Source organism: Meriones unguiculatus, chromosome 7 (assembly GCF_030254825.1).
Source record: "Meriones unguiculatus strain TT.TT164.6M chromosome 7, Bangor_MerUng_6.1, whole genome shotgun sequence".
Lineage (NCBI taxonomy): Eukaryota > Metazoa > Chordata > Mammalia > Rodentia > Muridae > Meriones > Meriones unguiculatus.
The window spans coordinates 90,957,136-90,980,917 of NC_083355.1; the positions used below are offsets into that span (position 1 = coordinate 90,957,136).

General features: G+C 47.6%; 2 protein-coding genes and 1 non-coding gene across 4 annotated transcripts; 1 reads left to right on the plus strand and 2 right to left on the minus strand.

Annotated features, from left to right (window-relative positions):
- Window positions 1-4,357: 4,357 nt before the first annotated feature.
- LOC132655276 (acyl-coenzyme A thioesterase 1-like) lies at window positions 4,358-7,153 on the minus strand. 2 transcript variants are annotated; one of them, XR_009593028.1, is made up of 2 exons: window positions 6,789-7,089; window positions 4,358-4,968 (listed from the first exon to the last, which is right to left on the minus strand). XR_009593028.1 is itself a non-coding variant. In XM_060387836.1 (2 exons), the coding sequence occupies exons 1-2, from the start codon at window positions 7,085-7,087 to the stop codon at window positions 4,651-4,653; spliced, it is 375 nt and encodes a 124-aa protein (XP_060243819.1). In that variant the 5' UTR covers window positions 7,088-7,153; the 3' UTR covers window positions 4,358-4,650. The 2 variants fall into 2 exon arrangements, 1 of the variants encoding a protein (XP_060243819.1); XM_060387836.1 differs by having other exon boundaries at window positions 7,031-7,153.
- Window positions 7,154-7,238: 85 nt separating this feature from the next.
- On the plus strand, window positions 7,239-12,875 carry LOC110558884 (acyl-coenzyme A thioesterase 1). The gene is made up of 3 exons (XM_021654047.2): window positions 7,239-8,063; window positions 9,703-9,905; window positions 11,600-12,875. Exons 1-3 carry the CDS (start codon window positions 7,484-7,486, stop codon window positions 12,176-12,178), a joined length of 1,362 nt encoding a protein of 453 aa, XP_021509722.2. The 5' UTR covers window positions 7,239-7,483; the 3' UTR covers window positions 12,179-12,875.
- Window positions 12,876-13,380: 505 nt separating this feature from the next.
- On the minus strand, window positions 13,381-13,487 carry LOC132655716 (U6 spliceosomal RNA). Its single transcript, XR_009593500.1, has one exon. It is a non-coding gene; the product is annotated as a U6 spliceosomal RNA (small nuclear RNA).
- Window positions 13,488-23,782: the final 10,295 nt, after the last annotated feature.

The following is a 23,782-nucleotide window of genomic DNA, read 5'->3' on the forward strand; positions in this document are numbered from 1 at the left end:
CTTGCTTCAGATTCTCATGTTTCTCTTCAAAGCCCAGACCCTCGTGGCCTTATGAGAGATTATGGCTTCTCAACAATACGCCACATTCCCATTAAATTATGAATTTTCGTTTCAGGCTGGTTCAAACCGCCTGTAAAGAGCCGGGTACAGCAGTGCACACCCGGTGTGCTGTCCCAGCTCCTCAGAGGCTGGCGAGGTAACAGGGTGAGCTCAGGGGCTCCATGCAGCCCCAAAGAGTGCAAGCGGTGGGGGATGACTTCGTCCTCTGAGCTTCCTTTTCTCCCTCCCCACAGAGCAGCTTTCTCCCCACCCCCACATCCTCTACACGAAATGCCCTTTTATCCGTCTGGGACATAACCTGACCTGTTCTTTTATGGCCAGCTCAGTCCCTACCTGCCCCCGACACTTTGTCAACACTTGACTTCTCCACCACTCCCATCATTCAGCAGGGGGTCTGGACAACCCCCCCCCAAGTACTTCTCTCTCTCTCACCAACTCTCATCCTTCCTGAACTGCTCCGAGGAGCCAGCAGGCCAGACTCTTCCCTTTGCTCTCTCCCCAGGATCTGACTTCTCACCCTGTCTTCTAAGAATGAGACCTGACCTTATGATGTTTCTGTCTGTCAGGGTCATTTTATCCAGAATGTTAGCTTACAGGCCAGAGTCGATACGTCTCTCAAATTAAGTCACAGAGGATTGTTTTGATGTCCCTCTGGGATTGTATTTTCAGGAAAACATTAGCCTGTTTCGTTTCTTCACAGCCACGAGGCCAACATGGCTGCAAGGGCATTTGATATTTAAATAATTGGACTAGACAAATTAGGGCAAAGTCTGGTCACAAGGAGTTGTTTTTCCTGAAATGGTGCCTGCACTGGCTGGTTGAAAATTAACTATCAGGTGAGAATTAAATTAGCGTTCCCCACCCACCCAAGACAGGGTTTTTCTTTGTAGCCTTGCCTGTCCTGGACTAGCTTTATGGACCAGGCTGGCCTTGAACTCACAGGATCCGCCTGCCTCTGCCTCCCAGAGTGCTGGAATCACAGGGCTGGAATTAGTGCTCTACAGTGAATGTGTTGTTCTAATGAAATATTTCATGTTCACCTTAGTGTGAATCTTGCTCCTGTGTCAGGAAGTATTTTGGCCCTGAGTATTTTATTTTTATTACAGCTATGTAATTAATTTTATTGGGGGACACATGTGCCACGGCACGCTTGTGGGGGCTAAGTTGGGTCCTGTGGGACACAGGTCATCAGCCTTGGAGGCAAGCACCGTTACCCCCTGAGCTATCTCACTTACCCCTAAACACTTCAAAAGCAGGCTGAGGACAGGTTTCCCTCCCACCCATGTAGCGTAACTGAGGCTGTTCCCAGACGTGCCCTTTAGCCTGTGTCGTGAGGAATTCTGTAACACCGTAATCACAAAGAATACCGAACTATCATCACTTTTAAGACATTTTCAAAGAATAGGCAGTACCTGACTAGGAAGAGAGGAGATGTATGGTAGGTCCATTTTAAAAGCTCTAGCCTGCTGCATGGTCTCTCTCCACCTGCCCGTGTTTGTGTGTGTGTGTGTGTGTGTGTGTGTGTGTGTGTGTGTGTCTGTCTGTCTGTCTGTCTCCGTGTCTTCCTTCTTCCCTTTATACTGGACAGAGAACCGATAAGAAGCCTTGCTGTGCTGTGGCTTCAAAGCCCTTCCCCCTCACAGCTTTAAGATGCTCCCACCTAGCCAGGCTCTGTGGTCCACACCTGTAATCCCAGCACTAGGGAGGCAGAGGCAGGCAGATCTCTGTGAGTTTGAGGCCAGCCTGGTCTACAAAGAGTTCAGGCAACCAAGGTTACACAGAGAAACCCTGTCTCAAAAAACAAACAAAAGATGGTCCCATCTGATGCTTGCTCCTTGGCATGTAGCTTAGGCTAGACTAAATTATATGGTATAGAACTTTCTGCTACTCCTTGAAAACCTATAAAAAGAAGGAATTTCCTTTGTTCCTTAGGAACTAGAGGGCCTCTCCCTCCTTTCAGGACTCCTGTCAAGCTTACACTTAGCTGCTATCTCCAAATCCTGTTCCACTGAATGAGGCTCTCTCCAAATATAGCTCCTCTCCCGGTGTTGAAGGGAACGATCTCTCTCTCCGAGTCTCCACCGTGCTCTCTATTATGGTGTTGTATTTCTCCTGTCTACTCTCCCACTTCAAGGCCATATCATCTTTACCCCTCTGGTCCAAGTTACTCTGGATAAAGCTTATTCTAAAGGGTAATTGGTCTTAGCTTCTGCATTAGTTACTTTTCTGGTTATGGCAAACTCATAAAAGGAAACAGTTGGGCTTATGGTTTCAGAGGGTTGGGTCAATCATGGTGGGACATCATGGCAGAGACAGCAGGCATGTTGGCTGAACAGCAGGTGAAAGCTCACTCCTCAAATGGAACGGTATACGCTGGAAGTAGAAAGACACACTGGGGATGTCCACCCCCAGTGACACACCTCCTCCCACAAAGCCACACCTCCAAATCTTTCCCAAACAGTTCCACCAACTGGGGACAAAGTATTCAAGCATATGAACCTACAGTGGGTTACTCTCGTTCAAATCACTACAGCTTCCCTTCCCAAACAAACCATGCTCTCTAACCACCTTCTAACATAGGGTTGCACAGGGGTTTAGGGCATGTCCTTTCCCCGTGAGAGGGGTTTCTGGTGAGATTTGAAGAAAATTGTAGGTTTACAGGTGGGAAGGAAAGGCCTTAACCAGTTGTTACTTGTGTCGGAATTCTTCTCGTTAAGTGAGAAGTTTTGGTGCCTCTGTCCTTGTGTTATTTCCTGTTTCCTGCTTCAGTTATAAGGGAAGCTTGGTTCATGTGGAGAGTGGACTCTGGGAACCCTAGGTTCTTAATCTGACTTGTTCTAAACTGCCTCTCTACCTTCTCTACAGAATTTCCTTCCCTTCTTTCTGAACCTCCGATTTCCACTTCTCACACGATTCACATAGCGATAGCCATCTCCAGCAAGCACACCAGAAAATACTGTGAACAGAAGTTCCTAGAAAGAAGTTCCCTGGTTCACTGAACCTTCTACAAGGCCGATTGATTAGACCCTCAAAAGAGATTTCCTGTAACCCTCCTAGCTTATGTTTCCACCAACGTACTTGAAGTGTCTTGATTTATTACTTTTTTTTTTTTTCCCTATAAAACCTTCATGAAATTGCTACCGATCTGGAACATGGTATTTGGAGAAACCTAAATTCCCGGGTTATGGTCACTAATACTTGACTCCAGAATAAACTACCTCTTTTATTCCTTGGAGGTGGGAGCTGCCTCTTTCATTTACAGTGCCACTAAACAGCCTGCTCTAATGCCTTCAGCTTCCAGATTCCAAATGTTGCCAGCCACAGCAAGATCTCGGGTCTGGTAGACCATCTGTGTGGATCTTTTACCCAACTCCAGGCTCCTCCTTCATCAGCACTGGCTGCTCCTCGAGCAGCCAATGCTGATGAAGGCTTCTGGCTCTAACGTGGCAGTGGTTTGAAATTACCTTCCAAGCGGCACAGTGTCCCACAGTAGTCTTAAAGAGATGTAAGACTCTGCGCCATAAACCTTCCTTGGTTCCGTAGGTTCCAAAGCTGCTTAGCTACTCAGTGGTCCCCAGGCAACCAAGGCTTCAGAACTCCCAGTGCGTCCACAGAAGCAGAGGGTTCAGTGGGGTATCTTCAACTACTTGGTCCATTTCCTTCTTTGTAAACTACGCTCTGAGAAATTCTTTCCTATTTGTTGGCTGGAGCCCGCTGGCCTTCCAGTCCTCTGTTGGAACAAACCCCTCTAGGTCTATAGAGTTCCATATGCCCACTGCCCCACGCCCACTCCAGGAGCTGCTACATCCTGCCAAGAAGAGTTACCCACACAGGGAGGAGTAGCTGGCATTTTCCATATCACCAGGCAGTGGAATCACTGATGAAATAAACCTGTCTCCCAGGTCTTTTCCATTCCCCTCTTATCTCCCCTGCTAAGACCCCTCCCCCAGCTCAGTTCTGCCCCAAGTCCCGGCTGGATGATGAGGTACTGATGCTTGTATTTCAAATAGCTCAGTTTCAAGCCTATGGAAACTCTGGTCTTCAGGCATCTGCTTGGAAGATGAAGTTGTCCCGACAACAGGAAGACTTCTGGGCCCAACACTGTCTATTAGAGTCAGGTTGTGATGTGTATGTATCACCATCCTTCTTCTTCGGTTTTACTTAGGCTTTCTGAATTAGTAGCCTTCATTTAAGACTTAGTGTTTTGTTAAATTATTTGATAAAGCATGCTGTGAATACACATTTTAAAGCCAATCCTTTTGAGTTAGTCAAGCTTTCAGAACAAAAGAAATTAAAATTGCTCTTTTCCTTTTCTTTCTTTATTTTTCATTACTATTTTAAAGACAAGGTCTGTCTCAGTAGTCCTGGCTGTCCTGGCCGTCACTGTGGAGCCCAGGCTGACCTTCAACCTGCATTAATTCTTCAACCTCTGCTGGGATTACAGATATGAGCCATGGTGTCTGGCTTTATTTCGTAGCTGTAATATTTCATTCTAATCCTATAACCTGGCTGCCTACCATGTCATAATAAACACGGTTTGTGACAATGCAATAACAGCATGTTCATGAGTGCTACCTTTACCAGGTAGAATCAGACTAGATGATAACCTGGAAAGTAAGACAAGTTCAAGTGGGCAGAGCTCTCCTGATTGAAGCTCTTCACCTCTACCAAAGGGCTCTGCAGACCATCCACGACATCCAAGACACCATCTTTGGTCATTTTGAAGCGATTTCTCAGAAGAGACACAGGGGGGATAGTCTCATCCTTGTAGTAGATGGTGTTCCCAACAGCAGCCACAGAGCCATTGATGATCACGGCAGCTTTGATGCCCTTCAGGAAGGAGGCCATAGCAAAGCCAAGTTCTCCCCCTTTGGAAGTCCCAAGCAGCCCAATTCCTGGTCCTTTTACCTGACAAAGAAACAAATGAAAAATGGAGGCTTAATCCAGGAACAGTATTGAACAGTATTAACAGTACGTAGGCCCAGCCAAAAAGCACTCTATCTATTTTCGAAACCATCACGGCAGGAATGAAGCCGCTTTGAGAAGACATTTGCGTGTCTCCCTTTGCCGTTAGACTGCTGAGTCAATGGACCCAAGGAAACAAACATCGCCGCCGACTGATCTTGAACCTGACACAAGACTTCCGAAAAACTAAAAGACTGAAACCTTGTTGAACATGCTCAAGAAATAAACAGAATGACTATGTGATCCAATAGTTCTATTCCCAGTTATAGGAGAGAAAGAGAGAGAAAGAGAGTGAGAGAGAGAGAGAGAGAGAGAGAGAGAGAGAGAAAGCAGGCAAAGACTGGGAGGCTCACCTGGGGCCACACAGGCAGACCCTTTTAAAATTTTTTTCAAGCAAAACCAAATATAATATTTAATATCCAGTTTCAAAATACCATGTCTCCTTCTCTAAAACCCTGCTAAAAGGCCCAGGCTGGGAAAGCTGGGACATGTGGCTTAGATGTGGCAGGTCACTCAGGTCCGGGTTGCCCCAGCAAAGGCTCACTGCCAGGCACCCAGCTGTTGAGTGGAGTGGTGGTCAGTCAGCCGTCACAGTTTCTTCAGATTCCTTCAGCTTGCTCTTGGCCTCCTTTGCAATTTTCTTCTTGGCTCGCTCTTTGCCCATTTTCAAAAATTCACCGAAGGCAAGTTCTTTGAACTGCTTCTTGACAGTAAAGAAGGAACCCCCAGGGGAGTGCTTCTCATGATCCCTGCTAGGCTGTCACCCGGTTCCCAGCATTCTAACTCCTTAAAGCAGGAAAAAAAAAAAAAAGGGTCAAGTCCGGCTCATTCTCAGTAGGGCAGTGTATGAAGCCAGCCTTCGCCATCCGCTCTGGGGTGTAGGTGCCAGGTCAGGGGCAGCGCCAGAGCCCTCCCATGAAAGGGTTAGGCTAACTTTGTAACCTATATGTTTTCTAAAGCCTATAGTTTTGAGTTTTAGGTCCAGGTTAAGCTAAAGCCTCTTAGTACCTTTCCAGAGAGTGAAGGAATGTGACCCTATCTGTGAGGACAGATATAAAAAAAGGCAAGCAAGCAATGACCTTCACTCAGCAAAAGAAGGACCAGACCCTTGTCCTTGAGATAGCGTTTCTTAGCAACGAACCTAGACTTCTTCGGAGTAGCTTTTGACCTCCAGCCAAAAGTCTGTAGCCCCTAATCTTCAAGGATGAGCTAACCGCCCCCACCTTAAATTGCAGCTGCATCCACACTTGGCAGGACTGGCCAAGCTTGAGCACCTAAGACTAACCAATTATCTTACTTTATAGCTTCCTCATCCAATCCTAAGTTGCCAAAACTAAAACTTCAAATTTCCCGCAATTTTTCTTCTAAAAACCTAAAGGCCTTTATCTCCCGGTGCCACTCTTTGCTGACCAGCAGGGGTGACCCCATTGTGCAATGGTTAAATTAAACCTCTTGCTTTTGCAACGAGTCTTGGTCTGGGGGAGTTTCTTGGAAGGGCACGATCTTGAACTCCTGAGCTGTGAGACCCCAGGTCTTACACCCACCCCGTGATGCTGCTGCCAGTGGGCTGGGCCCTCCCACATCACCCATCAGTGACACACAGGCCAATATAATAGAGCCATTTCCTCAGCTGAGGTTCCCTGTTTCAAGGTGTTTCTAGTTTGGGCCAAGGAAACAGAAACCAACACGGCAGTAACAAGCACAGCTCATATCGTGTCAGGTGTCTGTAGTAACAAAGATGTGCAGTTATCCTTGTTACTAACCTTCAAGGCCTTGGAAGAAAAACAGATCCATCTGTGGATGGAAACAATAGCTTATGAAACAGTTGGGAAATGTGTAAAGTCTAGGATGAGCAGAAAATAGTGTTTGCCTAGCGGGCCACAAGGAGAGCACGAGATAAAAAGGAATAACTATGACATCATTTGGCTATTTTCACTCGGTATGGAATCCAGGTAAAGGGTCATACAGCACATGAGACACTAAGTCCACTGGAACTGGGACTTACATGTCGGCTAAGCACTCGCAGACAGCACACACACAAACAGAACACCATGGTGCACATTTTTGAAAGAACCGTCCTAAGATTGGTAATGATTAGTCAGTGCCCACTACTCCAGAGAGTGATGAAACCCAATTGCAATCTCACATTCCTGAGTCCGCAACCTTATGAATTTGGCGAACTGGAGGTGGCATGGGACGAGAGGACTTTTAAGAGCGAGCCCTCGTCCAGCCCACTTTTCACGGGGCAAAGAACACCTGAAGAACAATGCTAGGAGGGGGGCTCCGGATATAAGCGACGCCTTAGTCAAAGTCTGTCTTCACTTTTGCATTCCTTGCTTAACAGGCTCTGATCCTCCCAGCTCGGTCTAAGGACACACAGAATGCAGGCGAGCAGCCGGCCGCTAGAGGATCTCTGACTCTAGGATCGCAGAACTGAGGGTTGAAGTCAAGACGCAAAATGGTGGCCTCTTCTCTCGCCGTCCTGCGGGGAAGCAGGCTGTGCCGATTCGGCTGGAAGAGCTGGGCGCCGCTGTCAGGGCCTCTGCCGCTCGGCCCGGGTGGCCGGACGACGTGGGCGCGGGCGAAGGCGACGCTGGTGCTGGAGCCCGCGGGCCGCAGCTGCTGGGACGAGCCGCTGGGCATCTCCGTGCGCGGCCTGGCCCCCGGGCAGCCCGTCACGCTGCGCGCGGCCCTGCGCGACGAGAAGGGCGCGCTCTTCCGCGCCCACGCGCGCTACCGCGCCGATGCCCACGGCCAGCTGGACCTGGCGCGCGCGCCCGCGCTGGGCGGCAGCTTCGCGGGGCTCGAGCCCATGGGGCTGCTCTGGGCCATGCAGCCCGACCGGCCTTTCTGGCGCCTGGTCAAGCGCGACGTGCAGACGCCCTTCGTGCTGGAGCTGGACGTGCTGGACGGACACGAGCCCGACGGCGGGCGGCTGCTGGCCAAGGCGGGGCACGAGCGCCACTTCCTGGCTCCCGGGGTGCGGCGCGTGCCCGTGCGCGAGGGCCGGGTGCGCGCCACGCTCTTCCTGCCCCCAGGTGAGCTGCCCTGACCCTCCCTTTGCTCCAAGAGCCTCTGTGAGTTTAAGTGAAGAAAAAGGCAGCTCCGGATGGCTTGGACTCAGAGGAAAGGAGGCAGAACAGGACGGGAACCACCTGTTACACTGTTTCTTTTCCTGAGGCTGTGCGCTCAGTTCTGCCGCTAAACTAAGAGGCATCTGTAAGAAAAGATAGAGAAGTCCGCAGTGTTACACCCTGCCCCCAATTTTCTTTTAGAATTTCTTCTTTTTTCCCTTGTGGTGGTGTGGGAACTCAAACTAGGCAAACGCTTTACTCCTGAGCCCAAGTCTCCAGTATTTTTGTCTTGGTTTTTAGCTGCGTGTGGAGGTCCCAGCACATCAGGCAGGACAAGCCACAGGACCCTAAAGCAGAGACAGGTGAAACGATCAACTCCCAGGAGAGGCCAATATAGTATCATGACTTTGGGAAAGCCTTTACAGGGTGGCTCTGCTTGGCAGAGTGCTTCCTTGGAGTAGCCCTGGGTCTCATCCCCAGCACAGATAAACTGGGCATGGTGGCAGTCCCAGCACCCACAGGTCAAGGCCGGAAAACCAGAAGCTCTTAGCTGCTTTTTTGGCTACATTAGCAATATTGGGTCATCAAATATTAGATATTTGATGCTTTCCCTCAAAACAAAACAAAAAAGCAAAGTAGGCAAAAATCAAGAAAATATTTAAAACCAGGATGTAAAGTGAATTAAAAAAAAAAAAAAAGAATAGAAAAGAAAACATAGTAGTGCTTACCAATCCATGACGATGCTGAAGACGGAGCCCACCGTGTCTCCTGCCATCTCCATTCGCCTCTGCTCCCCCGCAGGTGCCTGCCGGCTTCCTGTTTTAAATTGGACTTGTGGGAGGAAGCCTCCTTATAGTAATGGTTAAAAAAAAAAATAGGACATGAATTTATGCAGAACGAGCATGCAGCCTTTTGGAGTCTCCCTCCACTGGCTTCGTGGAGTGCCTCTGAGAGGCGTGGGTCTCCTAGCTGTTCGGCCTCTGCTTTTACCCCCTTGCGGGAGTGGAGAGCATGAGTGGAGTTGCTGCAAATGCTTGCATCAAAGTTTGCGTGTGAACAAAGTTTTCACTTCCTTTGGGTAAATCGGTGTGGGGGTGGCTGGGTGGTATGGTAAGAGTAGGTTTGGTTTGTTGTGAGCAACCGCCCACCACGTTCTCCTGCCCACTGCCTTGTACAGGCTACATGGGTTTGCATTCAAGCAGCACTGTGTGATGGGTCTGGTTGCTGCATAGCTTCAGTGGCAGTTGGCACTATCAGTTTTGGATCAGACGGGAAAGGTGTGTGTGTGTGTGTGTGTGTGTAAGCAAGTTTAATATGCTATCCATGCTAGACAGCACTCTAATCCGGCTCTTAGTGCATTTAAATGTACTCTCTTTGTAAAAGCCTGTGGAGCTTTGAGTCTTAGCTATGGAGGTATTTGTGGATGGAGAGGACACTGCAGTTAGCTCAGGCCACTCTGGATGCCTGAAGACAGGAGGGCTTTCAGCATCTTCACAATCAGCCGAAAATGTGCTCATCCTGAAGTAAGCAACAAATGCTCTCGATGCCACTGTGAGAAACTTCAGTAATGTTTACTTTTGTTTTTGTTTTGTTTCTTCCCCAGAACCTGGCCCCTTTCCTGGGATCGTGGACCTTTTCGGAGTTGGAGGTGGCCTCCTGGAGTATCGGGCCAGTCTGCTGGCTGGGAAGGGCTTTGCCGTGATGGCTCTGGCTTATTATAACTACGACGACCTGCCCAAGAGCATGGAAACCATGCGCATAGAGTACTTTGAAGAAGCCGTGAACTACCTGCGTAGCCACCCCAAGGTTAGACCACCCTCCTTTTATTGGCCCCTTGTCAGATCTCCTCATCATGTTCTCCATTTCATAGAATGAGCCCTCTTCTGGCAGCCCCTCTCTCCTTCAGTACCCGCCGCCTTTGCAATGCTGTAGGAGTACTTGTATTTGCTGCTTGCTAGTACTCTGGAACTCCGAGGTCTGGTATAGTGCAGTGTTTCATAGAGAACACCAACAGGTTTGAGAACCCAGGTTGGACCCAAGAAATAAAGAGAAAAAAGGTAGGGCCGCCCCCAGCCAGTGCTCTCTCCTGCCTGTGTCCCTATGTCCCTGTGTCCCTGTGGGAGCGGAGATAGAAACACAGGGTGAATTGTGAAAGAGGAACTTGACAATCAGTAGCAGGAGGCCAGGGTGCTCTGAGCCTTCTAGAGTCAGCATAGGCCAGGCTGGGGTGGAAACCCTTGCTTGTTTTATAACTTCATCACCAGAACTTGATGTGGCTGGAAGCAATGGTGCTCTTGGGGAAGTGGAGCCAGACTAGGATGCTTCTAGAGAGAAGCTTGAGAACAGATTTTTTCCTTTTTTAAAAAAAATTATTGAGTTTGTGTGTGTGTGTGCATGTATGTGTGTATGTGTGTATGTACAAGAACATATGTGCTTATGAGTGTGTGGAGGTCTGAGGACACCTTTGTGGAGTCAGTTCTGTCCTTCCACTCAGGTCATCAGGCTTATGCAGGAAATGCTTTACCCATTGAACCATCTCACCAACCCTGATTTCACCAATTTCCAACTCTATGACTTTGGGACCTCTGTTCTTCCTTTAATAAGTAGGGCAATTACCACATCACTTAATTCCTAGTATTTCAGTGAAGAATAATGTTATAGAAGCCACAAGAGAAGGAAAAAAGACTTCTGTGAGAGGTCAGGTAAAAAGCCTTTTGCTCATAGCCCAGAGGACACTGGGTTTCAGGGCAGGAGCAGTCCTCGTGGGTCGTGCCAACTCAAACCACCCAGAAGGCACCAAATAGGGAATGGATGAAAGGAAAGTTCAACAAAAATCTCCCCACGGGTTTTGTAGGGAACCAGGGCAGAGAACAAAGTCATAACTAGCATGGCTCAGGGCACAGGGCTATGAGAAAACAGGAGGGACCCGAGGACGACCAGCAGAGAGGAGCTTACAGGAGAGGAGGCCGGAAGTAAGTGTGGGAGGCCGTCCCTGCAGAAAGATGGTGGACTGCACCCCAAACACGACTAGAGGGTGTCTGCTGAGCTCACGTGGGGCATCTGAGAGCTGGAGCTGCCATGGGAACAGGGAGACTGTGGAGGGGAAAAATGAGACATTGCTGCCACGGCTTCTGCTTTCTCACTGTTGTATGAAGAGCTGAAGGCAGAGCAGCATGTGGGCCCAAGAGGCTGAGGTGGTAGGAGAGGCTGAGGAGGTCCCTGGAGAAGGGGAAAGCAAAGCCCTGGCGATGTGTGGCAGGGCTGATGGCCACATCAGTGCTCCTGTCAAGTGCAAGATCAGTCGGCGGCGATGTTTGTTTCCTTGGGTCCATTGACTGAGCAGTCTAAGGGCAAAGGGAGATGCACAAATGTCTTCTCAAAGTGGCTTCATTCCTGCCGTGATGGTTTCGAAAATAGATAGAGTGCTTTTTGGCTGGGCCTACTCACTGTTAATACTGTTCCTGGATTAAGCCTCCATGTTTCATTTGTTTCTTTGTCAGGTAAAAGGACCAGGAATTGGGCTGCTTGGGATTTCCAAAGGGGGAGAACTTAGCCTTGCTATGGCCTCCTTCCTGAAGGGCATCAAAGCTGCCGTGATCATCAATGGCTCTGTGGCTGCTGTTGGGAACACCATCTACTACAAGGATGAGACTATCCCCCCTGTGTCTCTTCTGAGAAATCGCATCAAAATGACCAAAGATGGCCTCAAGGATGTCGTAGATGCTCTGCAGAGCCCTTTGGTAGAGGAAAAGAGCTTCATCCCCGTGGAGAGGTCTGACACGACCTTCCTGTTCCTAGTAGGGCAGGATGACCACAACTGGAAGAGCGAGTTCTATGCGGAAGAGATCTCTAAACGCTTACAGGCCCACGGGAAGGAGAAGCCCCAGATCATCTGCTACCCGGAAGCTGGCCATTACCTTGAGCCCCCTTACTTCCCACTGTTCAAAGCTGGCATGCACCAACTGGTGGGCACTAATATCCTCTTTGGAGGGGAACCTAAGCCCCACGCCATGGCCCAGGTGGACGCATGGCAACAGCTCCAGACTTTCTTCCACAAACAGTTGGGTAGTAAGAGTTAGGGGGCCTCCTAACATGCAACCCCTTATCTGCTGGTTTTGGAGAACCTCAAATACAGTATCAGAATGTCAGTTCAGGTTAGTTTATCTGAACATATTCTAATTCTTCTAAGTCTTTCTTTCTTTCTTGCCTTTTTTGTTTTGTTTTGTTTTTTGAGACAGTTTCTCTGTGTAGCCCAGGCTGGCCTCGAACCCTCGTAGATCTGCCTGCCACTGTCTCCCATGTGCTGGGACTAAAGTAAAGTTGGGTACCACCAGACCCAGCTTAAGTTCTTCTTCTTTTTTTTTTTTAATATAATAAAATAAGTGCCTGTAAAGGACTGAGGAGAGAGCTTAGTGGTAACAGATTTGCCCTTCTTTCATGGTGCCCTGAGTTCACTTCCCACTGCTGTAAGACAACAAGGAAATTAAGACTTTGCTGTAAAAATAGTGCCTATTGAGCTGGTGAGATCGCACAGTGAGTAAGTGTGCTTTCTGCCAACCCTGACAACTTGGGATTTTTCCCCTCCTCAGGATCCACATGGTGGAAGGACGGAACCAACTCTGACAAGTTGTCCACATACAGACACACACACCCAAATACAATGTGATTTAAAGATAGTGCCTATCTAAAAAAGAGTTCTTTTATATCCTGAATCAAAAGGCAGCCATAATTATAAACATTCTTATTAAAATAAAAATTAAATAATTCTAGACAAAACTATGGTGTCCTTTCAATTCTTGAGCCAGTGTTGCGACTATCATCTTCCATCAAACAGTGGCTTTGGGGTAACATGGGGCCTCTTTTCAGATGCTTACTACATGCATAGACATCAGTGAAAAGAAAGGTTTTTTTTTTCTACACATATCCACCAAGAACATGAGTTTTTTAAATTTTTTTTATTATTGTTTATTATTATTAGTTAAATTTTATTAACTCTGTATCCCAGCTGTATCCTGCTCCCTTATTCCCTCCCAATCCCACCCTCCCTCCCTCAGCTTCTCCCTGCCCCTTTCCAAGTCCACGGATTCCGGAGGATCTCCTCCCCTTTCGTCTGGCCCTGTTTTATCAGGTATCTTCAGGACTGGCTGCAAAGTCCTCCTCTGTGGCCTAGCAGGACTGCTCCTCCCTTGGGGCGTGGGGAGGTCAAAGAGCCTGCCGTTGAGTTCCTGTCAGAGATAGTCTCTGTTTCCCTTACTATGGGAAACCAATTGGTTATTGAGCTAAAAATATGGAATGCTTCACGAATTTGCATGTCGTCCTTGCGCAGGGGCCATGCTAATCTTCTCTGTATCGTTCCAATTTTAGTATATGTGCTGCCGAAGCGAGCACAAGAACATGAATTTTACAAACAATGTTTTTTTTTCTCCCCCACACGTATCTAACAAGAACATCAATTTTACAAAGCAAACCAAGGATGGGAAAGAGCCCTCTTCATGTGATGCGCTCTGTGTCACAGTGACACATGAGGATGATGAGCATTTAGTCTGGGAAGCAACAGCATTTAGTCTGGGGAAGGAAACAAAGTTTTCAGGAATCCCATGTTGTATCAACCTTCAAACCTGACTGTGAGGCAAGGAAGAGAAAGCGTGAGGAAACGCTCTCATCCCCACACTGGCCGCAGCAATCTGCCGGTCAGCTATTGCTCATATGGGCACAGGAGGAAGGACTTCTTTGCCCATTGCCAGGGTCATGGCTGAGCCCCTGTAACACAAGACAGACAGTTAAGACAAAGCCATAGAAACCTATTCAGATTTTTTTTTTTTTTTACAGTCACACGTGTGTCTGTGTGTGTCTGTGTCGGTGTCCACCAAGGCCAGAAGATTTCAGCTCTCCTGGAGCTGCCGTCACGGGGAATCCTGAGTCACCCAACACGGGTGCTGGGAACTAAACTTGGGTCCTCTGTGAGAGCAGCGCATGCTCTTAACTGCTGATCTCTCCAGCCTCAGAAACTCGTTTAATGAGACGATTGGGTGGGAAAAGGTACTGGCGACTTAAGCCTGAAAACCGAGTTCAACCTCTGGAGCCCACACGGTGTAGGAGGGCACTGACTCCTACAATTTGTCCTTTGACCTCCAAATGCGCGTCCCGGCACACACCTGCCCTCCAATATATAAATAAATAATTTAAAAAATTTGCAAGTGTGGAGTGGCACGAGAGCCTTCAGAAATTAAGACCCGGGCGTGGAGGCATGGCTCGGTTAAGAGAGCACCGAGCATGCGCCGGAGTCCAGGCAGAGCGTGAGTTACCACGCAGCCGTCCACTGTGCATTCTGCTTCCGGGTCCTGCCCTGAGTTCCTGCTTCTGGGTCCTGCCTTGAGTTCCTGTTCTGACTTTCCTCCGTGCTGAACTGTGGCCTGGAAATGTCACCTAAAGAAAGTCTTTCCCGGCTGAGTTGTTTTTCAGTCATAGTAGTTGTCACAGTGACAAAATAAAACTAGAACATTAGTTGCCAGAAGCTGGGAAGGTTAGTGGGGGAAGGGCATGCGGAGGCCCTGCTTATGGGAACTGTAATATAGGAAGTCTAGATTCTTGGAGTCTGTAGCACAGTGGAGTGACAATAGTTTATTGCACAGATGCTCTTTTTTTTTTTTTTTTCCTTTTTTGGTGCTGGAGATAACATTTTTGTTCTTTTATGTGTATGGATGTTTTGCCTGCATGTATGTCTGTGTACCAGCCCCATGCCTGGGTACCTGTGAAGGGCAGAAAGGGCGTTGAGTCCCCTGGAACTTGACTTACAGATGATGGTAAGCTGCAGTGTGGTTGCTGGGAATTGATCCTCTGGGAGAGCAGCCAGTGTACTTAACCACTGAGCCATCTCTCTATCCCTTATGCTGGAGACCAAACCCAACCCAAGCAAAGCACAGAATCTACCATCATACCCCTGCGGTGGTTTGAATAAGAATGGCCTCCACATGCTCATAAATTTGAATGCTTAGTCATCAGAGTGGCACTGCTTGAGAAGGATTAGGAGGTGTGGCCTTGTCAGGGGAAGTGTGTCACTGGGGTTGGGCTTTGTGGTTTTAAAAGCTCAAGCCAGGCCCTGTGCCTCTTCTCATCTTCCTGCTGCTTGAAGTTCCAGGTGTGTAACTCTCAGCTACTTCTCCAGCACCACATCTGCCTGCGTGCCATGATGATAATGGAATAAGCCTCTGGAACCGTAAGCCCCAATTAAACGTGTTCTATAAGAACTGCTGTAAGCCCCAATTAAACGTGATCTAAGAATTGCTGTGGTCAGGGTGTCTCTTCACAGCAATAGAACCCTGACTAAGACAGTCCCTAAACCCTACCGTGATTTCAAAACAGTTACAAGAAAGGATTTTGAATATTTTCTCTTTTCTTTCTTTGTGAAGGGGTTCTACATTTTATTGTGGGACAAACCATCCCCACCCCCCAACTTAAACATGACCAGTGTCCGGGATAAAAAATGTTGCACTTTTCTGGTGCGATTGTTCGATGACCGTGATTCAGTGTAACTCTCAGTCTTGCCATCATGTGGACCCTTACAGTCCCAGCTTCGTTCTCCTATGGTGCCTTCTCTTGGAGTTGTTTGTACCTGATTCTGTTATCAGTTCTCACCTGAATCCAGTCGGGAGTAGGACCATTTTGCTTCTGTTTCTTGGCCAAGAATCGCTGATTCTGAAAGTCTATGAGAGGCCAAGTCCGGAGTATGATGTGCAGTGGCAGAGACCCCAGCGGGAAGAACACGAGTAGAAGGATTTTGAATACTTTCAACACAGAGAAATGATAAATACTTGCAGTAAAATAAAGTAACAATTACATTACAGACACTGCGGATATGTAGCTCGTAAATAAGCAGAGGCATTACGTAGAAAAAGAATGCAAATCCAGCGGGTGGGATGGTGCATGCCTTTAATCTCTGCCCCTGAGCAGGCATGGTGGCTCACACCTTAATACCAGCACTGGGGAGGTAGAGGCAGGTGGGTCTCTGTTAGTTTGAGACCAGCCTGGTCTACAAATTGAGTTCCAGGACAGCCAGGACTATGTAGAGATAGACTGTCTCAAAAAAAAAAAAAAAAAAAATTTAAAGAGAAAAGAACGTAGGCCTAAGTTAATTTAATTAAATTTGTGGGTTCATCAGTGAAGGAATCAGGAACAATCAGTGTAACTCCTTCATAGATGACGAGAGATAGGAGCAGAATGAGAAACTGAGGAAAGCTAAGTGGATGTCTGTGTCTCACTGGTCATACAAGTGCCAGATACTTCATGATTTCTCAGTTGAAGGATATTACAAATCCTCAATGTCACAGCAGCAGAGTTGGGAAACGTAAGAAAGGGCGGCTCCTGTACCCACGTGTTCGAATAACCACGAGTGCTCCAGCCCAAGACACACATACACACACACAAACAAAATACATCTTAAAAAAAAAAAAAAAGTCTGAGTTCTGAAAAGCAGTGGAATGTGTCACCTTCAGTCAGATGACTGGGCAGGGAGGGGGGAGGAGAGAGGGAGGGGGAAACTGCCCTTTCTAGAAAAAAAGAATCTGTCTAGGGACATATTATTAAGTTTCGGTAACTTGCACTCACTGATTGATAACAATAAGTTAGTCGGTTTTGAGGCCTGGGAGAAAATAAAGGTGTTTTTTTCTTGCTGTTTTGCTTTTTAATTTATTTCTGCCCAGGCAGGTGGACCTGGCCATGCTCTTAGGTGTCTAACCCGAAAGGCTCACATGAAAGGACAGTTTTGTGCTAACACTAGTTAGGAAACCTCGACAGACACTTCCTCTTTTCCTTTCTTCATTTGCATCGGATGCTCAGAAGCCGTTCTGAGGCAGCATACCTTGACGAGACGATCTGAAAGTTCAGCTTTGTCTGTTTGGTGGGAAAAGATGAGAGGCGTCTCTCAGTGGAGCCTCTAGACTGAAATCCGTTCTCTGCTAGTGCCGAACGGGGCGTGGGGTCTTTCCCCAAAGACTGACTAAACTGGAAAGGTGTGTTCCCGGGCTGCCGGTTCAAGCAGAACTTCGTACTGCATGACTGCCGAAGGAGCCTCATCTAAATGCGAGAAGAGAAGTGAGCTTTGGCAAGGCAAGCGCAGATCCAAATCTTTCTCCACCAGCCCCGAAGGCAGAGGGCTTGGGATGGTAGAACCCCGGTAATGTTAGAGAAGATCTACCTGAGGAGAATATGTAGAGCTAACGAGAGAGCTGAGGAGATACTGGACGAGCGCACTGTGTTTCCTGACCGCTCTTCTGGCTTTACAGAAAGAACAGGGGAAGGGGGGACACAGGCTCTGAGCATCAGTGAGCCTCATCCACACTGCATCCATCAGCTCTCTACTCCCACAGGAAGCAGAAGGGCACGTTTGTTTAGTCCCTCTCCATTAGTCACCTCAGAGTGACAAGGAGGAGGGAACATGCAGGTGGAGGCTCCCAGAGCAGCTGAGGGGCAGGTGCGCTGGGAAGCGGCCCAGTGGCCATATTGGATGTCCAGGGCCACACACAGCCTGACTCTGGAATGCTAGGCTGCACGAACCATCAGGGTGAAGGCAGAAGGACAGACTGATGAGACTGAGTTGGGAGGGAGAGTCTTACAGGGGCTCTTCTGGAGTGGGGACTAAGAGCCTGACTTTCATCTGATGGCCAGGGAGGTCACCAGGGCCCTGGTTCTAGGAGCTGTGGGAACAGCTGCAGTGCAGGGACAGGAGTGACCAAGGGAGGCCTTTAAATCAGCGTGAGGGGGGCTGTCCCATCGCCCAGCTTTCCTCCTCACTAATGAAAAGAACGGGCACTCCACTTCCTCCCCCAGTGTCTGAATGCTTGGAGCAGAGTGGCTGCTGGAGAGGGTGGTGGTCTCAGTGAGCGCAGAGCTTGTGTAAGCCAATGTCCCACTGTGGTCTGTAACCAACACCTGACCCCATCATCTGGTCAGGATCCTCATGATTTCATAACATCACATCAGTGAAAAAAGTCACCGGAGGAGCACCTGATTAGCGTTCCTCTCCCAACTGTTGGGGGTGAGTTGGAACTAGGGTAAAGTTCATGGCGAGCTCTCAACTGGGTAACTAGTGTTTCAAAGTTCTGGGCAGTGAGCCAACACCAGGATCCGCAGGATAATGTCTTTGTACCCAGGCAGCCAGCGTCTGTGTGGAAAACCAAACCCTCCATTTAAGCTAACCTCTCTGAATGGAGGCGTCCTCCTTGAAGGACAAAGGATGAGAGAGAGAGAGAGAGAGAGACAGGATTTCAGTGTCCTCAACAGAGGAGTGCTTACTTCTCCTGTTCCAAGCCTTAGCTGTCAGCCCATTCCCAGGGAGGACAGCGATGAGGAGTCTGAGGTCCTAGGCAGACATCCTCAGCTGTTACAACAGCAGGGAGCAAACCCGGGTCTGCTAACACCACAGGTCCTGTGTGTGGGTTACCTCAGCGCACTGTCAGATCGCTCATTTCTAGAGACAAGGGATAAAAGCCGTGGAAGAGGAGTATACAACATGGAGTGATTTTATTTTATTTATTTATTATTATTATTATATATATATATTTTTTACTGGTTGTGTCTGTTTTGGCGTCCTCTACCTGGGGACCTCTGTCTTTCCTAAGCGTTGAGGATTTTTTCCCCGTGTTGTTTTGTTGAGTTGATTTTCTATGACCTCAGCCTTTCATTCTTCCTTGGGTAAGCCAAAGTCAGACATTTATTTGACCATTTCAATTTTTTTTTACTCATAATTTTTGTGCATATATGTGCAGGGCGTGTGTGTATCATTTGGGCATGCATGCCATGGCAATGGTATGAAGGTCAGAAGACAGTGTTTGGGAGTTTGTTTTCTCCTTTCTCCGTGGGATTCAGGGATTGAAGTCTGGACACCAGACTTTGTACAGGAAGTGCTTTACCTCAGCCATCTAGCCAGCGCTATTTGTTTGTTTATTTAATTTTGGTTTTTCAAGACAAGACTTCTCTGCATAGCCTTAGATGTCCTGAAACTCGCTCTGTAGACCAGGCTGGTCTCAGAGTCACAGAGATCTGCCCGCCTCTGCCTCCCTAGAGCTGGGATTAAAGGCGTGCACCACCACCGCCCAACTAATTATAAAAATTACTCTTAAATTTGTAGTAGGACGAAAGTTTATAATAATGAGTGCCTATGGGGGAAAGGGAGAGGGAGGTGAGAGGGAGGAAAAAGGGAGGATGGAGGGAAGGAGGAGTGTTCAAATAAATAACCTAATTACACAACTAAATGTCTTAGAAAGTGAGCACAGCTGGGCATGATGCCACACTTAACAATCCCAGAATTTGTGAGGTAGAGGTGGGAGGATGAGAAATTCAAGGTCATCCTTGGCTACACGGTAAATTTTAAGAAAGCCTGGGCTACGTGAAACTCTGCCCCTTGAAAAAAGACCAAGCAAACACAGACTCACAGAGAAATGTAACCAAGGACAAAGTAAACTCAAAATTAGTGAAAGGGAAGAAATAATTAGATCAGAGCAGAAATAAAGAAGAAAAACTAAAAAAAAAAAAAAAAATCGGTAAAAGGATTGACAGAACAAAAGGTTGGCTCATGAGAAGATAAACAAAATGGACAAACAAAATGGGGGCAGTGGAAGGAGAAATGGCCCTAATATACAAAGCTAGAGGTGAAAACAATGCATTATAACTGGCACCACAGAAATTAGAGGCTTTATTAGAAAATATTTTTAAGAGCGACATGCCAGTAAGTTAGAAAACCTAGAAGAAATGGGAAAATTTCTGGACCCATATGACCTACCAAAATTAAACAAAGAGGCTATAAAACCTAATAGTCAGATAACAAGTAATGAGATCGAATTGGTCTTTCACCAAAGAGAAGCTGGGTAGTGTGGCTTCCATGATGAATGGTTCCAAAATTTAAAGGAAGAACTAATGTCTATCCTAGTTCATCACACAAAGCAGCATTTTGCTGCTTACAAACCTGAAAAGACAGAAATAAGAGAGAGAGAGCACTACAAATTAGGATACTGAGTCTTTGACCTTTCTCAAACTGTGACCCACTTCTACCCTCAGAAGGGCTTTTCTCCCCTCAATAAACTATGTCAGGGGCACAAGGAGATGGAAAAAGTGGAGGAGAGGAGAGGAAGGAAAAAAAAAAACAAAGTCACAAACTAATATCCATGATAAACGCAGATACATACAAAAATCCTCAACAAAATACTTGCAAATCAAATTCAATAGCATATTAAAAAGATCATATATTGGGGGCTGGAGAGAAATTGTTCAGAGATTAAGAGCACTGGCTGCTGTCCTAAGTTTGATTCCCAGGAACCACATGGTGGTTCACAACCATCTACAATGAGATCTGGTGCCCTCTTCTGGCGTGCAGGTGTACATGCAGGCAGAACAATGCAGACAAAACACTGTATATATAATAAATAAATAAATCTTAAGGGGGAAAAAAAGGAAGGTCGGGCTAGAGAGATGGCTCAGAGGTTAAGAACATTGGCTGTTCTTCTGAAGGTCCTGAGTTCAATTCCTAGCAACCACATGGTGGCTCAACGATCTATAGTGAGATCTGGTGCCCTCCTCTGGTGTGCTATATAAATAATAAATAAATCAATTTGGAAGGAAGGAAGGAAGGAAGGGAGGGAGGGAGGGAGGGAAGGAGGGAGGGAGGGAGGAAGGAAGAAAGGAAGAGAGGAAGGAAGGAAGAGAGGAAGGAAGGAAGGAAGGAAGGAAGGAAGGAAGGAAGGAAGGAAGAAAAGGTCATATATCAGCCCAGTAGTGGTGCACACCTTTAATCCCAGCTCCCAGGAGGCAGAGGCAAGTGGATCTCTGAGTTTGAGGCCAGCCTGGTCTACAGAGCAAGTTCCAGGAAAGCCAGGGCTACACAGGAAAACCATGTCTTGAGAACAAAAACCAAAAGTAACCAACTAAACAAAAGATCATGTATCATTATCAGCTGGATTTCATTCCCAGGATGCAAGGATGGTCAAACGCATACCAATTATTGTATAGAAGGCGGCACAAAAATAGACAGCATCACACTGGATGCAGAATCCGTGAAAGAGAGGTTTGTCCCCTCATCCTGTTCTTATCTAGCAGAGAAGTTGGAATCTTAGCCTGAGCAGTTGGCCAGAAGAAAGACTGGGATACAAGCGTGAGAGGGAGAGTCACACCATCTTTTGGGGCACATAATGCAATTCGATTCTGTGCTTCGAAAGTCCTAAGGACTCTACTGCCAGACTCTCAAACCAATAAGCAAATTCAGCAGAACAGCAAAAATAGAGAACCAAAGTGCAAAAAATCAGTACTGTTTCTTTTTTGAGACAAGGTCTCAAACGGGTAGCCCAGGCTGGCCCCACACTCTGAGTCTTCCCGCCTCCTCTCCTTGACGTTGTGATGACAGCTGCGTTCCATCCTGCCCGACAGTCGGTAGCTTTTTCCTACACCAACAATGAGCCTCCTGGGAGAAAAAATTAGGAAACAGTTCCATTCATAAAAGTGTGAGACTCAGCCAGGCATAGAGTTAAGCTGGAAGAGAGAAGACTTCTACAAGAAACATTACCAAACACACCGAAGATAGACGTTAAGGTCACGTGGTGATAAAAAAAACACAGGGGTTGGGAGAATTAATGTTGCTATAACAGCCTACTCCAGAATGGGTCCTCCAGACTCAGTGCCATCGGTATCAAAGTGACAGTAACACTATTCAGACGACTGGAAAAAAAAATTCTCAAATTCATATAGAAGCACAACGGTTCCGTATAACCAAAGCAATCGTGAACAAAAGAAATCGTGGCAGTAACACAATACAAGATTATAAGGCATGCCACAGAGGGGCTCAGAAGAGACGGCTCTGAGGCCAAGAGCACCAGATTCTCTTCCTGAGGACCTGGGTTCGACTCCCAGCACCCAAAGCTCATAACCACCTGTAACCCCAGCCGTGGAGGATCTGAAGCCTTCTTCTAGCCTCCTTGGTCACCATGCATACAGGTGGTATACAGACATACGTGCAGACAAAACACCCACATCAAAAAACAGACAAAAAGCAAACAAACAGAAGTCATCCAAACACACAAAATACATTTTTAATAGACATACAAGCGCTGGGTGTTGGTATCGAAGACCTTTGACCCCAGCACTCAGGGAGGCAGAGGCGGTTGGATCTCTGTGAGGCCAGCCTGGTTTACAGAGTTCTAGGACAGCCAAGGCTACACAGAGGAACCCTGTCTCAAAACAAACAAACAGAAAAAAAATAAATCAATCAAAATTAATTAATTAATTAACTAGTTCATTAACTAATAGACACACTGTGGTGTCACAGTAACAGCATGGTGCTGGCACACAGCAGACACACAGGCCAATGGGGCAGGGTCTAAGGCAGATGCTCGTCCAGAAAACAGACTCCTGTCATTTCAATCTAACCTCTCCACTTGCTGCTGGCGCGTTCTTTCTGCTCCGCCTATGGCTGCGACAACAGCAGTCTGCCTCCCTTGGCAGGCAGCCATTTACCTTAAAGTTTTGCCTCGAGAGATTTCAGCTCTCTGCCAGGTACGGCAGCACAACCCTGCGATCTCAGTAGGTGAGGGGTGAAGGCTGCAGGGTCTGGAATCCAAGGCTGTGTTGGCATGCATACCGGGCAGCCCTAGATACGTGAGAGAGACAGAAACCGGGGGGAGAAGCAGAGATAGGGAGATGCTGAGTTCAGGTCTCCTCACTCTGGTCACAGTCTGGGCAAGCGAGATACAAGCACGTCTCCAACCCAGTCCACCATTGGTATGGGGCTGACCCAGAGGCCCCAATTTCTGTAGTTGAACATTTCATATTGAACTCGGAACTGAAAGCCAGTGTCGTTAATCATGGACAAATTCAGGGGACCTCAGAGGGAAGTCTGTCAGGGAGTGTCCTTAACCTGAGATGGCCAGAGAAATTCAGTGCTGGATTAGGGGAGGGCCTTTATCTTCCCATGAAATCCTTGCCCTGGGGGGGGGACAGAAAACACTGCTTCAGTTCAGTCCTGGAGACAGCTGGTCATGTAGCTGGGTACTGAGCGCAGCTACTTCCAGTCAGCGAACAACGCTGGACGTTTTGTTGTTGTTACGGTTTTGTTTTGGAGACAGGGTTTCTCAGTGTAGCCGTGGTTGTCCTGGATTTGCTTTGTAGTCCAGGCTGGCCTTGAACTCACATTGAGCAGCCTGCTTCTGTCTCCTTGAGTGCTGGGATCACAGGCATGTGTCACCACAGCCTACACTTACTTTCTGTAGTTTTACTGACCTCTCATGGGCACAGAGAACCTTGGTGGCAGCCCACTTCCTTTCAGATATGGCACTCTTGACACTAGGCCTTTGAAGCAACTACGTCTTCCAGCTTTTAGGAACAGAACATCCCAGGGAGGTTGCTCTCATAGCCAGTCTCAGGTCACCGCCTTGGGGTCTTTCCCCTCTGGAGAGAATCTGTATGTCTCTTCACACCCTCTGGAGCATCATGGGAAGGAAAGAAAATGGGCTCTTCTTCATTCTGCCTGCACATTTCCATGTCTGGGTTGGCAGTTGGGGGTCAGGAGTAGCCAGGTAAGGTCCATGCCCCGCCCCCCAGCAAGCTGAGCAGTCCCAGAATGAGAGGCCACTGCCACTTAGAAACAGGTATCCGAAATAGCTGTTGTCATCATTTTCCAGAATGGGGAGAAAGGTCACTAACAC

Bases quoted from the DNA above. Each gene is read 5' to 3' on its own strand.
- LOC132655276 (XM_060387836.1), bottom strand. From the start codon at position 7,087: ATGTGCACCATGGTGTTCTGTTTGTGTGTGTGCTGTCTGCGAGTGCTT. The intron at 4,969-7,030 runs GTAAGTCCCAGT...TTTCTTTGTCAG, and splicing joins TGCGAGTGCTTAGCCGACAT to GTAAAAGGACCAGGAATTGG.
- LOC110558884 (XM_021654047.2), top strand. From the start codon at position 7,484: ATGGTGGCCTCTTCTCTCGCCGTCCTGCGGGGAAGCAGGCTGTGCCGA. The intron at 8,064-9,702 runs GTGAGCTGCCCT...TTTCTTCCCCAG, and splicing joins CACGCTCTTCCTGCCCCCAG to AACCTGGCCCCTTTCCTGGG. The intron at 9,906-11,599 runs GTTAGACCACCC...TTTCTTTGTCAG, and splicing joins ACCTGCGTAGCCACCCCAAG to GTAAAAGGACCAGGAATTGG.